At 51.4% G+C, this 23,032-nt stretch overlaps 1 protein-coding gene across 1 annotated transcript in view; it reads left to right on the top strand.

Moving 5' to 3' along the window:
• Window positions 1-297: 297 nt before the first annotated feature.
• SLC15A4 (solute carrier family 15 member 4) overlaps window positions 298-23,032 on the top strand; it is a 73,638-nt gene continuing 50,903 nt past the window's right edge. The window contains exon 1 of the mRNA XM_038763323.1: window positions 298-867. Coding sequence (XP_038619251.1) covers window positions 325-867 — 543 coding nt within the window. The 5' untranslated portion in view covers window positions 298-324. The remainder of the gene's footprint in view (window positions 868-23,032) is intronic.

Below are 23,032 nucleotides of genomic sequence, written 5' to 3'. Positions count from 1 at the left end.
GTGACGGGAGGGACGCCCAATCGGGGCTCGCGGGGGCGGGGCCGAAAGTCGCGCCCGGGGAGGGACGGGAGGGACGCCCAATCGGGGCTCGCGGGGGGCGGGGCCGAAAGTCGCGTCCGGGGAGTGACGGGAGGGGCGCCCAATCGGGGCTCGCGGAGGGCGGGGCCTAAAGGTGTGTCCGGGGAGTGACGCCCAATCGGGGCTCGCGGGGGGCGGGGCCGAAAGTCGCGTCCGGGGAGTGACGGGAGGGCCGTCCAATCGGAGCGCGCGGGGCGGCGTCGCCCGGTCGTTCGGCGTCGCCCGGGTGCCGGAGCCGAGGCCGTCATGGCGGAGGCGGGCGAGCTGAGCCCGCTGCTGGGTCCGGGCGGTCCGGGCAGCCCGGGCCGTCGGAGCCCGAGGCGCCGGCTGTTGGCGTGCGGCGCGGTGCTGCTGGGCGAGCTGCTGGAGCGGGCCGCCTTCTACGGGCTGACGGCCGAGCTGGTGGTGTTCCTCACGGGGCCCCGCGCCGGCTGGGAGGGCGCCCAGGCCAGCCAGGCGCTGCTGCTGCTGATGGGGCTCAGCTCGCTGGCGCCCCCGTTCGGCGGCTGGCTGGCCGACGCCCGGCTGGGCCGCAGGGCCGCCCTGCTGCTGGGCCTGGGCCTGGCCCTGCTCGGCCTGCTGCCCTTCCCCCTGCTCGCGCGCGACGCCGCCGACGCCGACGCCGCCGACGCCGCCCGGCCGGGGCCCCGCGGGGGCGACGGCCACCGCCCCGCCCCGACCCCCGGCACCTCTCGCTGCCCCGTCGCCGCCGTCTACCTGGGCCTGGTGGGCCTGGGCCTCGGCGTGGGCACCGTCAAGGCCAACATCACCCCCTTCGGGGCCGACCAGGTCAGCCTGAGGCCGCTCGTCCGTTCGCTCGCTGAGCGCCCGCTCATCCCGTCGTCTTCATTCATTCATTCATTGGGCGCCGACTGGGTGCGGAGCACTGGACTGAGCGTTTGGGAGAGGAGTTCGTTCATTCATTCATTCGTTCGTTGAGCGCCCACCGTGCGCGTCGGCGTTCGTTCGTCCCGTCGTGCTCGCTCATTCATTCGTTCGGAGCGCGCGCGAGGGGGCGGGTTCTCCCGAGAGGGACGGGAGGGCCGCCCAATCGGAGCGCGCGGGGGGCGGGACCGGGTGACGTCTCCCGAGAGTGACGGGAGGGCCGCCCAATCGGAGCGCGAGCTGGGGGGCGGGACCGGAAGTCGCCTCCTGCGAGTGATGGGGCGCCACTCATTCATTCATTCCGTCGTGTTCATTCATTCATTCATTCATTCATTGTGCGCTGACTGGGTGTGCGTCAGGGTTCATTCATCCCGTCGTGTGCATTCATTCCGCCGTATTCATTCATTCACTGGGCGCCGACTGGGTGTGGAGCACTGGACTGAGTATTTGGGAGAGGACGGTGCGACTGTTCGTTCCTTCATTCATTCATTCGTTGGTTGAGCGCCCACCGTGAGCGTCGGTGTTCATTCCTTCCGTTGTGTTCATTCATTCATTCGTTCGGAGCGCGCGAGGGGGCGGGTTCTCCCGAGAGGGGCGGGAGGGCCGCCCAATCGGAGCGCGCGGGGGGCGGGGCCGGATGACGTCACCCGAGAGGGACGGGAGGGCCGCCCAATCGGAGCGCGAGCTGGGGGGCGGGACCGGAAGTCGTCTCCCGCGACTGGTGGAGCGCCACTCGTTCATTCACTCCGTCGTGTTCATTCATTCATTCATTGAGCGCCGACTGGGTGTGTCCGAGCATTCATTCATTCATTCTGGTGGGGTCATTCATTCATTAATTGAGTGCCTACTCTGTGTGTCAGCATTCATTCATTCCGGCGTGTTCCTTCATTCATTCTTTAGGCGCCGACTGTGTGCAGAGCACTGCGCTAACCATTTGGGAGAGGACAGTGCAGCCATTCATTCATTGAGCACCAACTGTGTGCGTCGGCGTCGGCATTCATTCATCCCGTCGTGTTCATTCATTCATTCATTGGGCGCCGACTGGGTGCGGAGCACTGGACTGAGCGTTTGGGAGAGGGCGGTGCAACCGTTCGTTCGTTCATTCATTCATTCATTCGTTCGTTGAGCGCCCACCGTGCGCGTCGGCGTTCGTTCGTTCCGTCGTGCTCGCTCATTCATTCGTTCGGAGCGCGCGAGGGGGCGGGTTCTCCCGAGAGGGACGGGACGGCCGCCCAGTCCGAGCGCTCGAGGGGGCGGGTTCTCCCGAGAGGGAAGGGAGGGCCGCCCAATCGGAACGCGCGGGGGGGCGGGACCGGAAGTCGCCTCCCGAGAGGGACGGGAGGGCCGCCCAATCCGAGCGCACGCGGGGGGGCGGGACCGGAAGTCGCCTCCTGCGAGTGATGGGGCGCCACTCATTCATTCATTCCGTCGTGTTCATTCATTCATTCATTCGTTGAGCCCCGACTGGGGGTGTCAGCGTTCATTCATTCCGTCGTGTTCGTTTATTCATTCATTCGGCGCCGACTGGGTGTGTGTCAGGGTTCATTCATTCCGTCGTGTTCATTCATTCATTGAGCACCCACTGTGTGCAGAGCACTGCACTAACCGTTTGGGAGAGGATAGTGAAACGGTTCACTCGTTCATTCATTCATTCGTTGATCACCGACTCTGTGCATCAGCGTTCATTCATCCCGTCGTGTTCATTCATTCACTCATTGGGCGCCGACTGGGTGCGGAGCACTGGACTGAGCATTTGGGAGAGGACGGTGCAACCGTTCGTTCATTCATTCGTTGAGCGCCCACCGTGTGCGTCGGCGTTCATTCGTTCCGTCGTGTCCGCTCATTCATTCATTCGGAGCGCGCGAGGGGGTGGGTTCTCCCGAAAGGGACGGGAGGGCCGCCCAATCGGAGCGCGTGGGGGGCGGGACCGGAAGTCGCCTCCCGAGAGTGACGGGAGGGCCGCCCAATCCGAGCGCGCGCGGGGGGGGCGGGGCCGGAAGTCGCCTCCTGCGAGTGATGGGGCGCCACTCATTCATTCATTCCGTCGTGTTCATTCATCCATTCATTCATTCATTCCTTCATTGTGCGCTGACTGGGTGTGCGTCAGGGTTCATTCATCCCGTCGTGTGCATTCATTCCGCCGTATTCATTCATTCACTGGGCGCCGACTGGGTGTGGAGCACTGGACTGAGCATTTGGGAGAGGACGGTGCGACTGTTCGTTCCTTCATTCATTCATTCGTTGGTTGAGCGCCCACCGTGAGCGTCGGTGTTCGTTCCTTCCGTTGTGTTCATTCATTCATTCGTTCGGAGCGCGCGAGGGGGCGGGTTCCCCCGAGAGCGACGGGAGGGCCGCCCAATCCGAGCGTGCGGGGGGGGCGGGGCCGGAAGTCGCCTCCCGAGAGGGACGGCAGGGCCGCCCAATCCGAGCGCGTTGGGGGCGGGACCGGAAGTCGTCTCCCGCGACTGGTGGAGCGCCAGTCATTCATTCATTCCATCGTGTGCATTCATTCATTCGTTGAGCGTCGACTCGTGTGCGTTCATTCATTCATTCATTCTGGTGTGGTCATTCGTTCATTAATGGACTGCCTACTCTGTGTGTCAGCATTCACTCATTCCTGCGAGTTCATTCATTTATTCTTTAGGCGCCGACTGTGTGCGGAGCGCTGCACTAACCATTTGGGAGAGGACAGTGCAGCCGTTCATTCACTCATTCATTGAGCGCCGACTGTGTGCGTCGGCATTCATTCATCGCGTCGTGTTCATTCATTCATTCATTCATTGGGCGCCGACTGGGTGCGGAGCACTGGACTGAGCGTTTGGGAGAGGGCGGTGCGACCGTTCGTTCGTTCATTCATTCATTCGTTCGTTGAGCACCCACCGTGCACGTCGGCGTTCATTCGTTCCGTCGTGTTCGCTCATTCATTCATTCGGAGCGCGCGAGGGGGCGGGTTCTCCCGAGAGGGACGGGAGGGCCGCCCAATCGGAGCGCGCGGGGGGCGGGACCGGGTGATGTCGCCCGAGAGTGACGGGAGGGCCGCCCAATAGGAGCGCGCGGGGGCGGGACCGGAAGTCATCTCCTGTGAGTGGTGGAGCGCCACTCATTCATTCATTCCATCGTGTTCATTCATTCATTCGTTCATTGAGCGCCGACTGGGTGTGTCGGTGTTCATTCATTCTGTTGTGTTCATTCATTCATTCATTCATTGAGCGCCGACTGGGTGTGTCAGGGTTCATTCATTCTGTTGTGTTCATTCATTCAGTCATTCATTGAGCGCCGACTGGGTGTGTCAGGGCTCGTTCATTCCGTCGTGTTCATTCATTCATTGAGCACCCACTGTGTGCGGAGCACTGCACTAACCGTTTGGGAGAAGACAGTAAGCGCTCAATAAGTACGATTGATTGACAGTGAAACAGTTCATTCAGTCATTGAGCGCCGACTGTGTTCATCAGCGTTCATTCATTCCGTCATGTTCATTCATTCATTGAGCGCTGACTGTGTGCGTCAGCATTCATTCATCCCGTCGTGTTCATTCATTCACTCATTCATTGGGCACCGACTGTGTGCGGAGCACTGGACTGAGCGTTTGGGAGAGGACGGTGCAACCGATCGGTCATTCATTCATTCATTCGTTGAGCACCCGCCTTGCGCGTCGGCGTTCGTTCTGTCGTGTTCGCTCATTCATTCATTCGGAGCGCACGAGGGGGCGGGTTCGCCCGGGAGGGGCGGGAGGGCCGCCCAATCGGAGCGCGGGGGGGGGGGGGGGGGACCGGAAGTCACCTCCCGAGAGGGACGGGAGGCTCGCCCAATCCGAGCGCAAGCTGGGGGTGGGTGGGGCCGGAAGTGGTCTCCCGAGAGTGATGGCGCGCCACTCATTCATTCATTCCATTGTGTACATTCATTCATTCGTTGAGCGTCGACTCGTGTGCATGCATTCATTCATTCATTCATTGAGCGCCGACTGGGTGTGTCAGCGTTCCTTCATTCCGTCGTGTTCATTCATTCATTCATTCATTGAGCGCCGACTGGGTGCGTCAGGGTTCATTCATTCCGGCGTGTTCATTCATTCATTGAGCACTCATTGTGTGCGGAGCACTGCACTAATCGTTTGGGAGAAGACAGTAAGCGCTCAATAAGTACGATTGATTGGCAGTGAAACAGTTCATTCATTCAGTCGTTGAGCGCCGACTGTGTGCGTCAGCGTTCATTCATTCCGTCGTGTTCATTCATTCATTCATCGAGCGCCAACTGTGTGCGTCAGCATTCATTCAGTCCGTCGTGTTCATTCATTCATTCATTGAGCACCGACTGTGTACGTCAGCGTTCATTCATTCCGTCGTGTTCATTCATTCATTCATTCATTGGGCGCCGACTGGGTGCGGAGCACTGGACTGAGCGTTTGGGAGAGGACGGTGCAACCGTTCATTCATTCATTCGTTGAGCGCCCACCGTGCGCCTCGGCGTTCGTTCGTTCCGTCGTGTTCGCTCATTCATTCATTCGGAGCGCGCGAGGGGGCGGGTTCTCCCGAGAGGGACGGGAGGGCCGCCCAATCGGAGCGCGCGGGGGAGCGGGTTCCCCCGAGAGGGACGGGAGGGCCGCCCAATCGGAGCGCTCGGGGGCGGGACCGGGTGACGTCTCCCGAGAGTGACAGGAGGGCCGCCCAATCCGAGCACGCGCGGGGGGCGGGACCGGAAGTCGCCTCCTGGGAGTGATGGGGTGCCACTCATTCATTCATTCCGTCGTGTTCATTCATTCATTCGTTGAGCCCCGACTGGGGGTGTCAGCGTTCATTCATTCCATCGTGTTCGTTCATTCATTCATTCATTCATTGGGCGCCGACTGGGTGTGCGTCAGGGTTCATTCATCCCGTCGTGTGCATTCATTCATTCATTCGTTCATTCATTCATTGGGCGCCGACTGGGTGCGGAGCACTGGACTGAGCGTTTGGGGAGGACGGTGCGACCGTTCGTTCATTCATTCATTCGTTCGTTGAGCGCCCACCGTTCGTGTCGGCGTTCGTTCGTTCGTTCCGTCGTGTTCACTCATTCATTCGTTCGGAGTGCGCGAGGGGGCGGGTTCTCCCGAGAGGGACGGGAGGGCCGCCCAATCCGAGCGCGTTGGGGGCGGGACCGGAAGCCGGCTCCAGAGAGTGATGGAGCGCCACTCATTCATTCATTCCATCGTGTGCATTCATTCATTCGTTGAGCGCCGACTGGGTGTGTCAGTGTTCGTTCCGTCGTGTTCATTCATTGAGCGCCGACTGGGTGTGTCGGTTCATTCCGTCGTGTTCATTCATTCATTCATTGAGCACCCACTGTGTGCGCGGAGCACTGCACTAACCGTTTGGGAGAGGATAGTGAAGCAGCTCACTCATTCATTCATTCATTCGTTGATCACCGACTGCGTGTGTCAGCGTTCTTTCATCCCGTCGTGTTCATTCATTCACTCATTCATTGGGCGCCGACTGGGTGCGGAGCACTGGACTGAGCGTTTGGGAGAGGACGGTGCAACCGTTCGGTCATTCATTCATTCATTCGTTGAGCATCGACTGTGCGTCGGCGTTGATTCGTTCCGTCGTGTTCGCTCATTCATTCATTCGGCGCGCGTGAGGGGGCGGGGCCAGAAGTCATCTCCCGAGAGTGATGGAGCGCCACTCATTCATTCGTTCCATCGTGTGCATTCATTCATTCATTCATTCATTGAGCGCCGACCTGGTGTGTCAGGGTTCGTTCATTCCGTCGTGTTCATTCATGCATTCATTGAGCACCCACTGTGTGCGGAGCACTGCGCTAACCGTTTGGGAGAGGACAGTGAAACAGTTCATTCATTCACTCATCCGTTGAGCGTCGACTGTGCATCAGCGTTCATTCCATTCCGTCGTGTTCATTCATTCATTCACTGGGCGCCGACTGGGTGCGGAGCACTGGACTGAGCGTTTGGGAGAGGACGGTGCAACCGATCGGTCATCCATTCATTCATTCATTCGTTGAGCGCCCACTGTGTGCGTCGGCATTCATTCGTTCCGTCGTGTTCATTCATTCATTCGTTCGGAGCGTGCGAGGGGGCGGGTTCTCCCGAGAGGGACGGGAGGGCCGCCCAATCCGAGCGTGTGGGGGGTGGGACCGGAAGTCGTCTCCCGCGACTGATGGAGCGCCACTCATTCATTCAGTCCGTTGTGTGCATTCATTCATTCGTTGAGCGTCGACCGTGTGCGTCGTCGTTCCTTCATTCCGTCGTGTTCGTTCATCCCTTCGTTCATTCATTGAGCGCCGACTGGGTGTGTCAGGGCTCATTCATTCCGTCGTGTTCATTCATTCATTGAGCACCCACTGTGTGCGGAGCACTGCACTAACCGTTTGGGAGAAGACAGTAAGCGCTCAATAAGTACGATTGACAGCGAAACACTTCATTCATTCATTCGTTCGTTGAGCGCCGACTGTGTGCGTCAGCGTTCGTTCATTCCGTCGTGTTCATTCATTCATTGGGTGCCGACTGTGCGTCGGCATTCATTCGTTCCGTCGTGTTTGCTCATTCATTCATTCGGAGCGTGCGAGGGGGCGGGTTCTCCCGAGAGTGACTGGAGGGCCGCCCAATCCGAGCGCGTGGGGGGCGGGACCGGATGCCGTCTCCCGAGAGTGACGGGAGGGCCGCCCAATCGGAGCGCGAGCTGGGGGGCGGGACCAGAAGTCGTCTCCTGTGAGTGATGGCGCGCCACTCATTCATTCATTCCGTCGTGTTCATTCATTCATTCGTTGAGCCCCGACTGGGGGTGTCAGTGTTCATTCCGTCGTGTTCATTCATTCATTCATTCATTGAGCGCCGACTGGGTGCGTGTCAGGGTTCATTCATTCCGTCGTGTCCATTCATTCATTCATTCATTCATTGAGCGCCGACCAGGTGTGTCAGGGTTCATTCATTCCGTCGTGTTCATTGATGCATTCATTGAGCACCCACTGTGTGCGGAGCACTGCACTAACCGTTTGGGAGAGGACAGTGAAACAGTTCATTCATTCATTCATTCACCCATTGAGCTCCGACAGTGTGCGTCAGCGTTCATTCCATTCCGTCGTGTTCATTCATTCATTCATTGGGCGCCGACTGGGTGCGGAGCACTGGACTGAGCGTTTGGGAGAGGACGGTGCGACCGTTGGTTCCTTCATTCATTCATTCGTTGAGCGCCCACCGTGTGCCTCGGCGTTCGTTCGTTCCGTCGTGTTTGCTCATTCATTCATTCGGAGCGTGCGAGGGGGCGGGTTCTCCCGAGAGTGACAGGAGGGCCGCCCAATCGGAGCGGGCGGGGGGGGGGCGGGACCGGAAGTCGTCTTCCGAGAGTGATGGAGCGCCACTCATTCATTCACTCCGTCGTGTGCATTCATTCATTCGTTGAGTGTCGACCGTGTGCGTCGGCGTTCATTCATTCCGTCGTGTTCGTTCATTCATTCATTCATCCATTGTGAGCCGACTGGGTGTGTCAGGGCTCATTCATTCCGTCGTGTTCATTCATTCATTGAGCACCCACTGTGTGCGGAGCACTGCACTAACCGTTTGGGAGAGGACAGTAAGCGCTCAATAAATACGATTGGTTGACAGTGAAACAGTTCATTCATTTATTCGTTGAGCGCCGACTGTGTGCGTCAGCGGTCATTCATTCCGCCGTATTCATTCATTCATTGGGCGCCGACTGGGTGCGGAGCAGTGGACTGAGCGTTTGGGAGAGGACGGTGCGACCGTTCGTTCCTTCACTCATTCATTCGTTCGTTGAGCGCCCACCGTGTGCGTCGGCGTTCATTCGTTCCGTCGTGTTTGCTCATTCATTCATTCGGAGCGCGCCGGGGGCGGGTTCTCCCGAGAGTGACGGGAGGGCCGCCCAATCCGAGCGCGCGGGGGGGCGGGGCCGGATGCCATCACCTGCCAGTGACGGGGCGCCATTAAATAATTCACTCCGTCGTGTTCATCCATTCATTCGTTGAGCCCCGACTGGGTGTGTCGGCGTTCCTTCATTCCGTCATGTTCATTCATTCATTCGTTCGTTCATTGAGCGCCGGCTGGGTGTGTCAGGGTTCATCATTCCGTCGTGTTCATTCATTCATTCGTTTTTTGGGTGCCGACTGTGCAGAGCGCTGGACTGGGCATTTGGGAGAGGGCAGTGCAACCGTTCGGTCATTCATTTATTCATTGAGCGCCGACTGTGTGCGTCGGCGTTCATTCATTCCGTCGTGTTCATTCATTCGTTCGTTGAGCGCCGACTGTGAGCGTCGGCGTTCATTCGTTCTGTAGTGTTCACTCATTCATTCGGAGGCGAGGGGGCGGGTCTGGACGCCGTCTCCCGAGAGTGATGGAGCACCACTAATTCATTCATTCCGTCGTGTGCATTCATTCATTCCTTCGTTGAGCGCCGACTGGGTGTGTCAGGGTTCATTCATTCCATCGTGTTCATTCATTCATTCATTGAGCACGCACTGTGTGAGGAGCACTGCACTAACCGTTTGGGAGAGGACAGTGAAACAGTTCATTCATTCATTCACCCGTTGAGCTCCGACTGTGCGTCAGCGTTCATTCCGTTCCGTCGTGTTCATTCATTCATTCATTCACCGGGCGCCGACTGTGTGCGGAGCACTGGACTGAGCGTTTGGGAGAGGACGGTGCGACCGTTCGGTCGTTCATTCATTCGTCGAGCGCCCACCGTGTGCGTCGGCATTCATTCGCTCCGTCGTGTTCATTCATTCATTTGTTCCGTCGTGTTCATTCATTCATTCATTCGGAGCGCGCAAGGGGGCAGGACCGGAAGCCGTCTCCCGAGAGTGGCAGGAGGGCCGCCCAATCCGAGCGCGCGGGGGGCGGGACCGGACATCGTCTGCTGAGAGTGATGGAGCGCCATTCATTCATTCACTCTGTCGTGTTCATTCATTCATTCATTGAGCTCCGACTGGGTGTGTCAGGGTTCATTCAATCCGTCATGTTCATTCATTCATTGAGCACCAACTGTGTGCGGAGCACTGGACTAAGCATTTGGGAGAGGACAGTGCAACCATTCATTCATTCATTCATTGAGTGCCAACTGTGTGCGACGGCATTCACTCCTTCCATCGTGTTCATTCATTTATTCATTGAGCGCCGACTGGGTGCGACAGCGTTTATTCATTCCGACCTGTTCATTCATTCACTTATTCAATGAGCGCCGACTGGGTGCATCAGCATTCATTCATCCCGTCGTGTTCATTCATTCACTCATTCATTGGGCGCCGACTGTGTGCGGAGCACTGGCCTGAGCGTTTGGGAGCAGACAGGGCAACCGTTCATGCATCGGCATTCATTCAGTCGTGTTCATTCATTCATTCATTCATTCATTGAGCACCGACTGGGTGCATCAGAGTTCCTTCATTCCGTTTTGTTCATTCATTTGTTCGTTCGTTCGTTGGGCACCGACTGTGTGCGGAGCACTGGACTGAGCGTTTGGGAGAGGACGGTGCAACCGTTCATTCATTCATTCATCCGTCGAGCGCCCACTGTGTGTGTCGGCATTCATTCGCTCCGTCGTGTTCATTCATTCATTCATTCATTCGGAGCGCGCAAGGGGGCAGGACCAGAAGCCGTCTCCCGAGAGTGACGGGAGGGCCGCCCAATCCTAGCGCGCGGGGGGTGGGACCGGACGTCCTCTCCTGAGAGTGATGGAGCGCCATTCATTCATTCACTCCGTGTTCATTCATTCATTCATTGAGCTCCGACTGGGTGTGTCAGGGTTCATTCAATCCGTCGTGTTCATTCATTCATTGAGCACCAGCTGTGTGCGGAGCACTGCACTAACCGTTTGGGAGAGGACAGTGCAACCGTTCATTCATTCATTCATTCGTTGAGTGCCAACTGTGTGCGACGGCATTCACTCTTTCCGTCGTGTTCATTCATTTACTCATTGAGCGCCGACTGGGTGCGATAGCATTTATTCATTCCGTCCTGTTCATTCATTCACTTATTCATTGAGCGCCGACTGGGTGCATCAGCATTCATTCATCCCGTCGTGTTCATTCATTCACTCATTCATTGGGCGCCGACTGTGTGCGGAGCACTGGACTGAGCGTTTGGGAGAGGACAGGGCAACCGTTCATTCGTTGAGCGCCGACTGTGTGCGTAGGCATTCATTCATTCTGTCGTGTTCATTCATTCATTCATTCATTCATTCAGCACGGACTGGGTGCGTCAGAGTTCCTTGATTCCGTTTTGTTCATTCATTCGTTCGTTCGTTCGTTGGGCACCGACTTTGTGCGGAGCACTGGACTGAGCGTTTGGGAGAGGACGGTGCAACCATTCGTTTATTCATTCGTCGAGCGCCCACTGTGTGCGTCGGCATTCATTCGCTCCGCCGTGTTCATTCATTCATTTGTTCTGTCATGTTCATTCATTCATTCGGAGCGCGCAAGGGGGCAGGACCGGACGCCGTCTCCCGAGAGTGGCAGGAGGGCCGCCCAATCCGAGCGCGCAGGGGGCGGGACCGGACGTCCTCTCCTGAGAGTGATGGAGCGCCATTCATTCATTCACTCCATCGTGTTCATTCATTCATTCATTGAGCTCCGACTGGGTGTGTCAGGGTTCATTCATTCATTGAGCGCCAACTGTGTGCGGAGCACTGGACTAAGCATTTGGGAGAGGACAGTGCAACAGTTCATTCATTCATTCATTCATTCACTCATTCAATCGTATGTATTGAGCACCGACTGCATGCGGAGCACTGGACTAAGCATTTGGGAGAGGACAGTGCAACAGTTCGCTCATTCATTCATTCATTCAGTTGTATTTATCGAGCGCCAACTGTGTGCCACTCATTCATTCAGTCTGTCATGTTCATTCATTCACTCATTGGGCGCTGACTGTCAGCATTCATTCATTCCTTCTTGTTCATTCATTCATTCATTCATTCATTGAGCGACAATTGTGTGCGGAGCACTGAACTAAGCATTTGGGAGAGGACAGTGCGACAGTTCATTCATTCATTCATTCACTCATTCAGCCGTATTTATTGAGCACCGACTGCATGCGGGGCACTGGACTAAGCATTTGGGAGAGGACAGTGTAACAGTTCGCTCGTTCATTCATTCATTCAATTGTATTTATTGAGCGCCAACTGTGCCACTCATTCATTCAGTCTGTCATGTTCATTCATTCACTCATTGGGCGCTGACTGTCAGCATTCATTCATTCCGTTGTGTTCATTCATTCATTCATTGAGCGCCAGTTGTGTGCGGAGCACTGAACTAAGCGTTTGGGAGAGGACAGGGCAACAGTTCATTCATTCATTCATTCTCATTCAATCGTATTTATTGAGCACCGACTCCATGCGGAGCACTGGACTAAGCATTTGGGAGAGGACAGTGTAACAGTTCGCTCATTCATTCATTCAGTTGTATTTATTGAGCGCCAACTGTGTGCCACTCATTCATTCAGTCTGTCATGTTCCTTCATTCACTCATTGGGCGCCGACTGTGTCAGCATTCATTCATTCCGTCGTGTTCATTCATTCATTCATTCATTGAGCGACAATTGTGTGCGGAGCACTGAACTAAGCATTTGGCAGAGGACAGTGCGACAGTTCATTCATTCATTTATTCACTCATTCAGTTGTATTTATTGAGCGCCGACTGCGTGCGGAGCACTGGACTAAGCATTTGGGAGAGGACAGTGTAACAGTTCTCTCGTTGATTCATTCATTCATTCAATTGTATTTATTGAGCGCCAGCTGTGTGCCACTCATTCATTCAGTCTGTCATGTTCCTTCATTCACTCATTGGGTGCCGACTGTGTCAGCATTCATTCATTCCGTCGTGTTCATTCATTCATTCATTCATTGAGCGACAATTGTGTGCGGAGCACTGAACTAAGCATTTGGCAGAGGACAGTGCGACAGTTCATTCATTCATTTATTCACTCATTCAATTGTATTTATTGAGCAATGACTGCATGCGGAGCACTGGACTAAGCATTTGGGAGAGGACAGTGTAACAGTTCGCTCGTTCATTCATTCATTCATTCAATTGTATTTATTGAGCGCCAGCTGTGTGCCACTCATTCATTCAGTCTGTCATGTTCCTTCATTCACTCATTGGGTGCCGACTGTCAGCATTCATTCATTCCGTCGTGTTCATTCATTCATTCATTCATTGAGCGACAATTGTGTGCGGAGCACTGAACTAAGCGTTTGGCAGAGGACAGTGCGACAGTTCATTCATTCATTTATTCACTCATTCAATCGTATTTATTGAGCAATGACTGCATGCGGAGCACTGGACTAAGCATTTGGGAGAGGACAGTGTAACAGTTCGCTCATTCATTCATTCAGTCGTATTTATTGAGCGCCAACTGCGTGCGGAGCACTGGGCTAAGCGTTTGGGAGAGGACAGTGCAACAGTTCATTCATTTATTAAGTGCCGACTGTGTGCGTCAACATTCATTCATTCCATCGTGTTCACTCATTCATTGAGCGCTGACTGTGCGTCAGCATTCATTCATTCTGCCGTGAGCATTCATTCATTCATTCATTGGACGCCAACTGTGTGCGTCAGCATTCATTCATTCTCCCATGGGCTAAGCGTTTGGGAGACGACAGTGCAATGGTTCATCCATTCATTCATTGGGTGCTGACTGTCAGCATTCATTCATTCCATCGTGGTCATTCATTCATTCATTCGGAGCGCGGGAGGGGGTGGGTCCGGACGCCGTCTCCCGAGAGTGACGGGAGGGCCGCCCAATCCGAGCGCGCGGGGGGCGGGACCAGAAGTCGTCTCCCGCCAGTGATGGAGCGCCATTCATTCATTCAGTCCGTCGGATTCATTCATTCATTGGGTGCCGACTGTGTGCGGAGCACCGGGCTAAGCTTTTGGGAGAGGACAGTGCAACAGTTCATTCATTCATTCGCTGAGCGCCAACCGTGTGCGCCAGCATTCATTCATTCTGCCGTGTTCATTCATTCATTGATCGCAGACTGTGCCAGCATTCATTCATTCCGATGTGTTCATTCACTCATTCATTCATTGAGCGCCGACTGTGTGCGTCAGCATCCATTCATTCCGTCGTATTCATTCATTCATTCATTCGTTCACTCATTGACCGCCAGCTGTGTGCGGAGCACTGGACTAAGCGTTTGGGAGAAGACAGTGCAGCAATTCATTCAATCAATCACTCAATCAATCGTATTTATCGAGCGCTGGCTATGCGCAAAGCACTGTTCTAAGCGCTGGGGAGGATACAAGGTGATCAGGTTGTCCCACTTGTGGCTCGCAGCCTTCATCCCCATTTTCCAGATGAGGTCACTGAGGCCCAGAGAAGTTAAGCGACTTGCCCAAAGTCACACAGCTGACAGCTGGCAGAGCCGGGATTTGAACCCAGGACCAAGATTATGCAGTAGCAGCAGCATATTTAGTAAGCACTTAATGCGTATAAAGCACTGTACTGAGCCCTAGGAAAGAGAACGAAGGTTGGAATTAGATTCATTCATTCATTCATCATCATCGTCAATCGTATTTATTGAGCGCTTACTGTGTGCAGAGCACTGTACTAAGCGCTTGGGAAGTCCAAGTTGGCGACATAGAGAGACGGTCCCTACCCGACAGTGGGCTCACAGTCTAGAAGCGTCAGCATTCATTCATTCTCCCACGGGCTAAGCGTTTGGGAGAGGACAGTGCAACAGTTCATTCATTCATTCAATCAATCGTATTTATTGAGCGCTTACTATGTGCAGAGCACTGTACTAAGCGCTTGGGAAGCGCCAACTACGTGCGTGTTTCTTCTAGACCGTGAGCCCGCTGTTGGGTGGGGACCGCCTCTATATGTTGCCAACTTGGACTTCCCAAGCGCTTAGTACAGTGCTCTGCACACAGTAAGCGCTCAATAAAGACGACTGAATGAATGAATGAATAATGGCATTTATTAAGCTCAGTGCCTAGAACGGTGCTCGGTGCTTAGAATAGTGCTTTGCACATCGTAAGCGCTTAATAAATGCCATTATTATTATTATCATTAAGCACTTAGTATGTGCAAAGCACCATTCTAAGCACTGGGGGAGGTTCATTCATTCATTCAGTCATATTTATTGAGCGCTTACCGTGTGCAGAGCGCCGGACTAAGCGCTTGGGAAGTCCAAGTGGGCAACATATAACAGAGATGATCCCTACCCAACGGCGGGCTCACGGTCTAGAAGGGGGAGACAGACGACAAAACAAAACATATTAACAAAATGCAAGTAAAATAAATAAATAGAGTAATAAATACGTACAAATATATACATATATACAGGTGCTGTGGGGAAGGGAAGGAGGTAAGGCGGGGGAGAGGGAGAGGAAGGAGGGGGCTCAGTCCCTTTGAAGTGCTTTTCAATTTAGGGGTAAAACTACGTTTATGTCGAATGCATTTATAGATAAATACAAGTTTTGTGTCTGTGTTTGTACGTATTTATTACTGTATTTTACTTGTACATATTCATTCTATTTATTTTGTTAATATGTTTCGTTTTGTCGTCCGCCTCCCCCTTCTAGACTGTGAGCCCGGTGTCGGGTAGGGACCGTCTCTATATGTTGTATATATGTTTGCACATATTTTTTTTATTACTCTATTTATTTATTTTATTTGTACATATCATCATCATCATCATCAATCGTATTTATTGAGGGCTTACTATGTGCAGAGCACTGTACTAAGCGCTTGGGAAGTACAGATTGGCAACATATAGAGACAGTCCCTACCCAACAGTGGGCTCACAGTCTAAAAGGGGGAGACAGAGAACAAAACCAAACATACTAACAAAATAAAATAGAATAGATATGTACAAATAAAATAAATAAATAAATAGAGTAATAAATATGTACAAACATATATACATATATACAGGTGCTGTGGGGAAGGGAAGGAGGATGACAGAGCCCTAAATTCCTGCACATTAACGTACAGCCGTTTGGCATTTTCATTTCCCGGGAGGAATCCATCAAATGGAAGATGATGAAAACGGAAAAAAAGTACTGAAATCTTACGTTCTGAAACAGGCCTCTCGGTTTACCATTACAAAATAATCATCTTTTTGATTTCAGTTTTTAGATGCAATTTCAGAGTTAAAAGGAGAAGGATCCAAGAATGGCATAAAATATGAATCAATTCTAATCAAAATTTCCCCTAACAAAGCACCCGAGATGTAAACCTAAATTATTATTCTTCGTCATCGTCACAAACCACTGCTCTTTCAGGATTCGTGACTATTTGCAACACCTATTCTATTTATTTTATTTTGTCAGTATGTTTGGTTGTTGTTCTCCGTCTCCCCCTTTTAGACTGTGAGCCCACTGTTGCCAACTTGTACTTCCCAAGCGCTTAGTCCAGTGCTCTGCCCACAGTAAGCGCTCAATAAATACGATTGATGATGATGATGATGTTGCCAACTTGGACTTTCCAAGCGCTTAGTCCAGTGCTCTGCACACAGTAAGCGCTCAATAAATACGAATGAATGAATGAATATGCTCTGGGCTGTAAATGTCCGTCAGCTTCACGGTTTATTTTGCCACCCTTTCCCCTTTTCTTTATAATCCGAAAACATACAGCGCCCTAACAGTTGGGTGCTTTTAGCTTGTGCTCTGTGTGGTTCTCCAGCGGAGAAATTTCAGCGTGCTCTGAGGAAGAAATGTCGATGAGGTTCAAAGCGAATTTTTGGCCTGGGAAGCTAAGCTGATGTGGTATACGACCTCGATCTTAGGGTGACATTAGAAAACAAAAGTCGAGAAGTTGAAAGATCACAAGCTTGGAATGGTGTGAAATGTTTAGTAAAAGTTGCCCTGCCTCCGAAACGTGCTCTGCTTTTGCCATCTTCCTTATGAGGCCCCGAAAGCCCGGCTCCTGAATCCGGAGGGAGTGTCTCTTGGAAATCGGTGGCCGTGGCTTTGTGAAATTGGTATTTGCGGTGTTTTGGGGGCACTTACTGAATGCAGCGCGTTAGGATCTTGGGAAGTACAACAGAAGCACCAGACGTGTCCCATAACCAGAAGGAAGCTCACACTCTAATGGGGAAGAGGCAGATATAGAAACATGCAAAAGGAGAGGAACCAAAATCGATATCATCATCATCAATCGTATTTATTGAGCGCTTACTATGTGCAGAGCACTGGACTAAGCGCTTGGGAAGTCCAAGTTGGCAACATCTAGAGACAGTCCCTACCCAACAGTGGGCTCACAGTCTAAAAGGGGGAGGCAGAGAACAAAACCAAACGTACTAACAAAATAAAATAAATAGGATAGATATGTACAAGTAAAATAGAGTAATAAATATGTACAACCATATATACATATATACAGGTGCTGTGGGGAAGGGAAGGAGGTAAGATGGGGGGGATGGAGAGGAAGGAGGGGGCTCAGTCTGGGAAGGCCTCCTGGAGGAGGTGCACACAAGTGCCGAGTATGGAATTAACTGAAAAACGTACGTGCCAGAGGTGGCTGGAGGGTTAAAACTTGGGGTACTGATAACTAGTGGGGAACTAGAAGTGCCCAGCAATCAATCAATCAAATTTATTGAGCGCTTACTGTGTGCAGAGCACTGTACTAAGCGCTTGGGATGTACAAGTCGGCAACATATAGAGACAGTCCCTACCCAACAGTGGGCTTACAGTCTAGAAATGTGGGCAGGGACTGTCTGCCATCTCTTGTTTTGTATTTTAAGTGATTAGTCCGGTGCTCTACACCCAGTGAGTGCTCAGTAAATATTAGGTGGGCAGGGCTGAAGGTCTGCAGGTTTGGTGAGGAGGAGAAGTCCCGGGCCTTGGGAAAAACTGAGCGAGGGGATCGGAGTTAGGCAAATCAAGAGCTGGGTATAACCAATCAATCGTATTTATTGAGCGCTTACTGTGTGCAGAGCACTGTACTAAGCGCTTGGGAAGTCCAAGTTGGCGACACATAGAGACGGTCCCCCTACCCAACAGTGGGCTCACAGTCTAGAAGGGGGAGACAGACGACAAAACCAAACATACTAACGAAAAGCTTGTAAGAGCAGGTGAAAGAGTCTTGATGCTAAAGATAAAACGGGCTTCAAGCAGAGGGAGATGATCCGTCTTTGAAAAGTTTTGAGGCTAGAGTAGGGGGAGTGTGGGGTGATTTTTTATTTATTTTTAGGAACCTGATCAAACAGCAGTGCCGAGTTTGTAGTGAAGAGGAGGGAGGCTCGGGGCAGGGAGACCCGCAACAAGTCCCGTGAAATGGTCCACTGGCGATACGACGAATGGTGGAGGTTGATTTGGTGGAGAGGAAGGGCCAGATCCGCAAGATGGTCTTGAGAGTAGCACAGTGCTCTGCACACAGTAAGCGCTCAATGAATACGATTGAACGAATGAATGAATAAATGAGGAAAAAACCGGCAGATTCAATAAATACGATTGAATGAATGAATGAGAAGAAATCGGCAGATGCTAGCAAAAGGTGGAACGCGGGAGCAGAGTGACGGAAGCTTGTAGGTTTCAGTCACGGGGAGGAGGGTGATGTTGTCCCTGGAGAAGGGGGAGATGAGGAGGAGGGAGTGTTTAGAAGGAAATGGGGGAAGATCAGTAGAAGGTGATCTCCTTAAATAGCACAGACTAGAGCATTTAGGTCCTTTTTCTGTGTGAGACTGCAAGCCGCTTCTGAACTGGGCTCTTGGTGACACTGAGAACGGTCTCGGTCCAGAAAGGATGGTGTCACGTGGAGCAAGTGGATGGCTGTGGGCAGAGAGTTGATTTCCCCAGCTCTGGGTGATGCTGTATTACCTGATTCATTCAATCGTATTTATTGAGCGCTTACTGTGTGCAGAGCACTGTACTGAGCGCTCGGGACGTACAAATCGGCAACATACAGAGACGGTCCCCGCCCAACAACGGGCTCACGGTCTAGAAGGGGGAAGCCCGATGAGGAATGGCTCAGGAAAATCTTTCCTGGGGGATGTGCCCTTTGGTTTCAGGATGTCTTTCCTCATTTGTCGGGGATGGTTTCCCGGTCAGAAAATTGCAGGGGACGGTCTTTTCATTTCAGTCAGTCAATCAGTCGTATTTATTGAGCGCTTACTGTGTGCAGAGCACTGTACTAAGTACTTGAAGTACAAGTGGGCAACATATAGAGACAGTCTCTACCCAACAGCGGGCTCACAGTCTAGAAGGGGGAGACAGAGAACAAAACAAAAAATATTAACAAAATGAAATAAATAGAATAGATATGCATAAATAAATAAATAAATAAATAAATAAATAAATAAAATAATAGATCAAAGGGAACAATTACAGGAAGTTACAGGAAGAAGGAAGAACAAAACCAAACATGCTAACAAAATAAAATAAATAGAATAGATATGTACAAGTAAGATAAATAAATAGAGTAATAAATATGTACATACATATATACAGGTGTATATACATATTTACATATATATGAAATATATATTTTTTTTATATGTATATATATATTTCGCCCCCTTCTAGACTTGCTCTCCCCCTTCTAGACTGTGAGCCCACTGTTGGGTAGGGACCGTCTCTAGATGTTGCCAAGTTGGACTTCCCAAGCGCTTAGTCCAGTGCTCTGCACACAGTAAGCGCTCAATAAATGCGATTGATTCTGCCCAAAGAAGGAAGTGATTGTCCGGAGACCATATATTGCCCTCTGAACCAGCCACCCTTGCTTGCCCGTGCCCTCTTCCGATGCCCCGGGAAGGTGGCAACACCGGGCATCGGGAACCAGGAGTTGTGGGTTCTGACCGAACACTCCTCGGGAATAGGAATCACGTTTCCCAACTCTTCTTCTTTCCCAAGTGCCAAGTACAGTGCTCCGCACACAGTAAGCTCTCAATAAATATCACTGAATGATTGATCGACTGGTTACCCTTGGGCAGATCGCTTCACTTTGTGCTTCACTTTCTTGTAAAACTGAGGATTCGCTCCCGGTTCTCCCCGCCCCTCGGTTCGTGAGGATGGCTCCCTCTTTGAAAGGTGACATGGTGGTTATATCCTGGATGATATAGATGGTTCATTATAGAAATAGATCATGTTTTATGACTCTGAATGGTCACTCATACGTTCCCTCTCCTTTTTGGTTCTGAAAAGTGTCATGTGACATGACAGTACATGACAAGGCTGCTGAGTCTTTGGGAAAGGAAAATTCATTTTGTTCTGACCACCTGACACCTGTCCACATGTTTTCATCATCAATCGTATTTTTTGAGCGCTTACTATGTGCAGAGCACTGTACTAAGCGCTTGGGAAGTCCAAGTCGGCAACATATAGAGACAGTCGCTACCCAACAGCGGGCTCACAGTCTAAAAGGGGGAGACGGAGAACAAAACCAAACATACTAACAAAATAAAATAAATAGAATAGATATGTACAAGTAAAATAAATAGAGTAATAAATATGTACAAATATGTACATGTTTTGTTGTCTGTCTCCCCCTTCTAGTCTGTGAGCCCGTTGTTGGGTAGGGGCCGTGTCTAGATGGTGCCAACATGTACTTCCCAAGCGCTTAGTACAGTGCTCTGCACACAGTAAGCGCTCAATAAATACGATCGAATGAATGAGGACTGTCTGATCTTCTAGACTGTGCCCAGATCTTCTGATCTTCTAGACTGTGAGCCCACTGTTGGGTAGGGACCATCTCTATATGGTGCCAACTTGTACTTCCCAAGCACTTAGTACAGTGCTCTGCACACAGTAAGCGCTCAAATAAATACGATTAAATGAATGAATGAATCTGATTATCTTGTTTCTACCTCAGAGTTTGACACAAAGTCAGCATTCAGTGTCTGAATTAGTTATGAGGCAGACAGCTGGGCATAAATACATATTTATTACTCTATTTATTTATTTATTTTACTTGTACATATCTATTCTATTAATTTTATTTTGTTAGTATATTTGGTTTTGTTCTCCGTCTCCCCCTTTTAGACTGTGAGCCCACTGTTGGGTAGGGACTGTCTCTATATGTTGCCAACTTGTACTTCCCAAGCACTTAGTACAGTGCTCTGCACACAGTAAGCACTTAGGAAATACAATTGATTGATTGATTTGTGTTCTTTTTGTGTTTTCAAGTACTCTTTATTGCTTTTCACTGGGTTTCTGAGAGTGGGAAAGACTCCCCTTGCCCTAAGGAGCATCACACTTAGAGGTGGCTTAATAAATGGCCCCTCCTTTGAGGTTTTGGAAATCTTCTGTCCCGTGGCCCCAGACTGCGTCAGTTGTGACTCTCTACCATCTGCCTCACAACGTTTGCTGCTGGGCAAAGGTCAATGGAGACTGTTACCACAACGCAACCCCCCGGTCCTCTTGGCAACATAACACAGCCTGCCCTATTTCACCACTGCTGTCTGTCTCGGTAGTGTTCCTCCCACAAATGTCAAAGGACCAGAAAGGGAACGCCATTCGATTTTTAGACTGTGAGCCCACTGTTGGGTAGGGACTGTCTCTATATGTTGCCAATTTGTACTTCCCAAGCGCTTAGTCCAGTGCTCTGCACATAGTAAGCGCTCAATAAATACAATTGATGATGATGATTTTCACGGACATAGCGCGCGGTGAATTTAGCGTCCGCTTACACTTGCAGCCACAGTCTCATCATCAGCAGTGTCCTCACCGAGCTAAAGCGGAGCTCTTAGTTTGGACTTTATACAGTACTATTATTTCCTTTGACATATTCATCGTATTTATTGAGCACTTACTGTATGCGGAGCGCCGTACTGAAGGCTTGGGAGAGGAGTACAATATCACAAATTGGACGGACACGTTCCCTGCCCACAAGGAGCTTTGTAAAGTCAATGTCAGATGTTTCCCACAAAGTGGGACGTATCTGAAATGAATGGGCAGAAAATCAAACTCTCCATATTGAGAGTTGATACTGTAATCTGTTTTTCATCCATAAATGAGAGTTCTTTGTGCAAAAGTTATGAAAGGTTCTCCCTGTATAGTTGGCAGATGGGCACAAGACGATTCTGTGAATTTCAGTGGCCCTTTTCGGGCACCTGTCAGACATCTAAAATCAGAGTTGAACTATCTTCCAGAATCAAATCCATCGGGGGCTAAATAATTAATCAATCAATCAATCAATCGTATTTATTGAGCGCTTACTATGTGCAGAGCACTGTACTAAGCGCTTGGGAAGTACAAATTGGCAACACATAGAGACAGTCCCTACCCAACAGTGGGCTCACAGTCTAACATAATTAGCTCTCAAAGTGTTTGAAAATATGTGGTTTGCTAGTTGCGCTTACCGATTACCCATTTGCTTAATGTTGTGCTGTGACGCAGTTGAAGTAATTGGCTTTCATTATTACCGGAGAATTTGGCGGTCTTACATTGCGCGATTAAAGGATTACAGTGTCATCCCAGTTCAGAGTATGCGTTTGAATTGACCGTATTTAATCGTTCACCGTACTTGAGCACTGGGGTAAACACAAGATAAGCAGGTTGGCATTCGGTCAAAGAGGCTGGACGGACCATTCACAGTGGAAGGCAAAGCACCAGTAAATCAGTCAGAGGCGTTTATTGAGGGCTTACGGTGTGCAGGGCACTATACTAAACGCTTGGAAGAGTGCAACAGAACCGATAGACACTCACTCTGCCCACACAGTCTAGAGGGGGAGACAGACATTAATATAAATTACAGATGTGCACCCAAGTGCCGTGGGGTTGAGGGCTGAGGGAAGAAACTCACAAAATCAGCAATCCACGATGATGTAAAACAGGCGGCTCCCAAGTATCCCGGCGGGAGCTCTTGGGCTTCCAGAAACTCCGCGCCACATAATTCCCCGCCAGTGTCCGGACGAGGCTTCGGCCTCGCCGCCCCTGACCAAACCAACGGGGAACGGCAGCCCCACGGCCCTCCAGGAGCAGGGTGGGGCCTAACATCATCATCATCATCAATCGTATTGATTGAGCGCTTACTATGTGCAGAGCACTGGACTAAGCGCTTGGGAAGTACAAATTGGCAACATATAGAGACAGTCCCTACCCAACAGTGGGCTCGCCCGGCGGCCCAGGTGGTCCATGATGATGATGATGATAATAATATTGAAGACGGTATTTATTAAGCACCCACTATGTG

Source organism: Tachyglossus aculeatus, chromosome 21 (assembly GCF_015852505.1).
Source record: "Tachyglossus aculeatus isolate mTacAcu1 chromosome 21, mTacAcu1.pri, whole genome shotgun sequence".
Classification (NCBI taxonomy): Eukaryota; Metazoa; Chordata; class Mammalia; order Monotremata; family Tachyglossidae; genus Tachyglossus; species Tachyglossus aculeatus.
The sequence above is the reverse complement of the archived record's forward strand: the minus strand, read 5'-3'. Positions and strand labels throughout refer to the sequence as shown.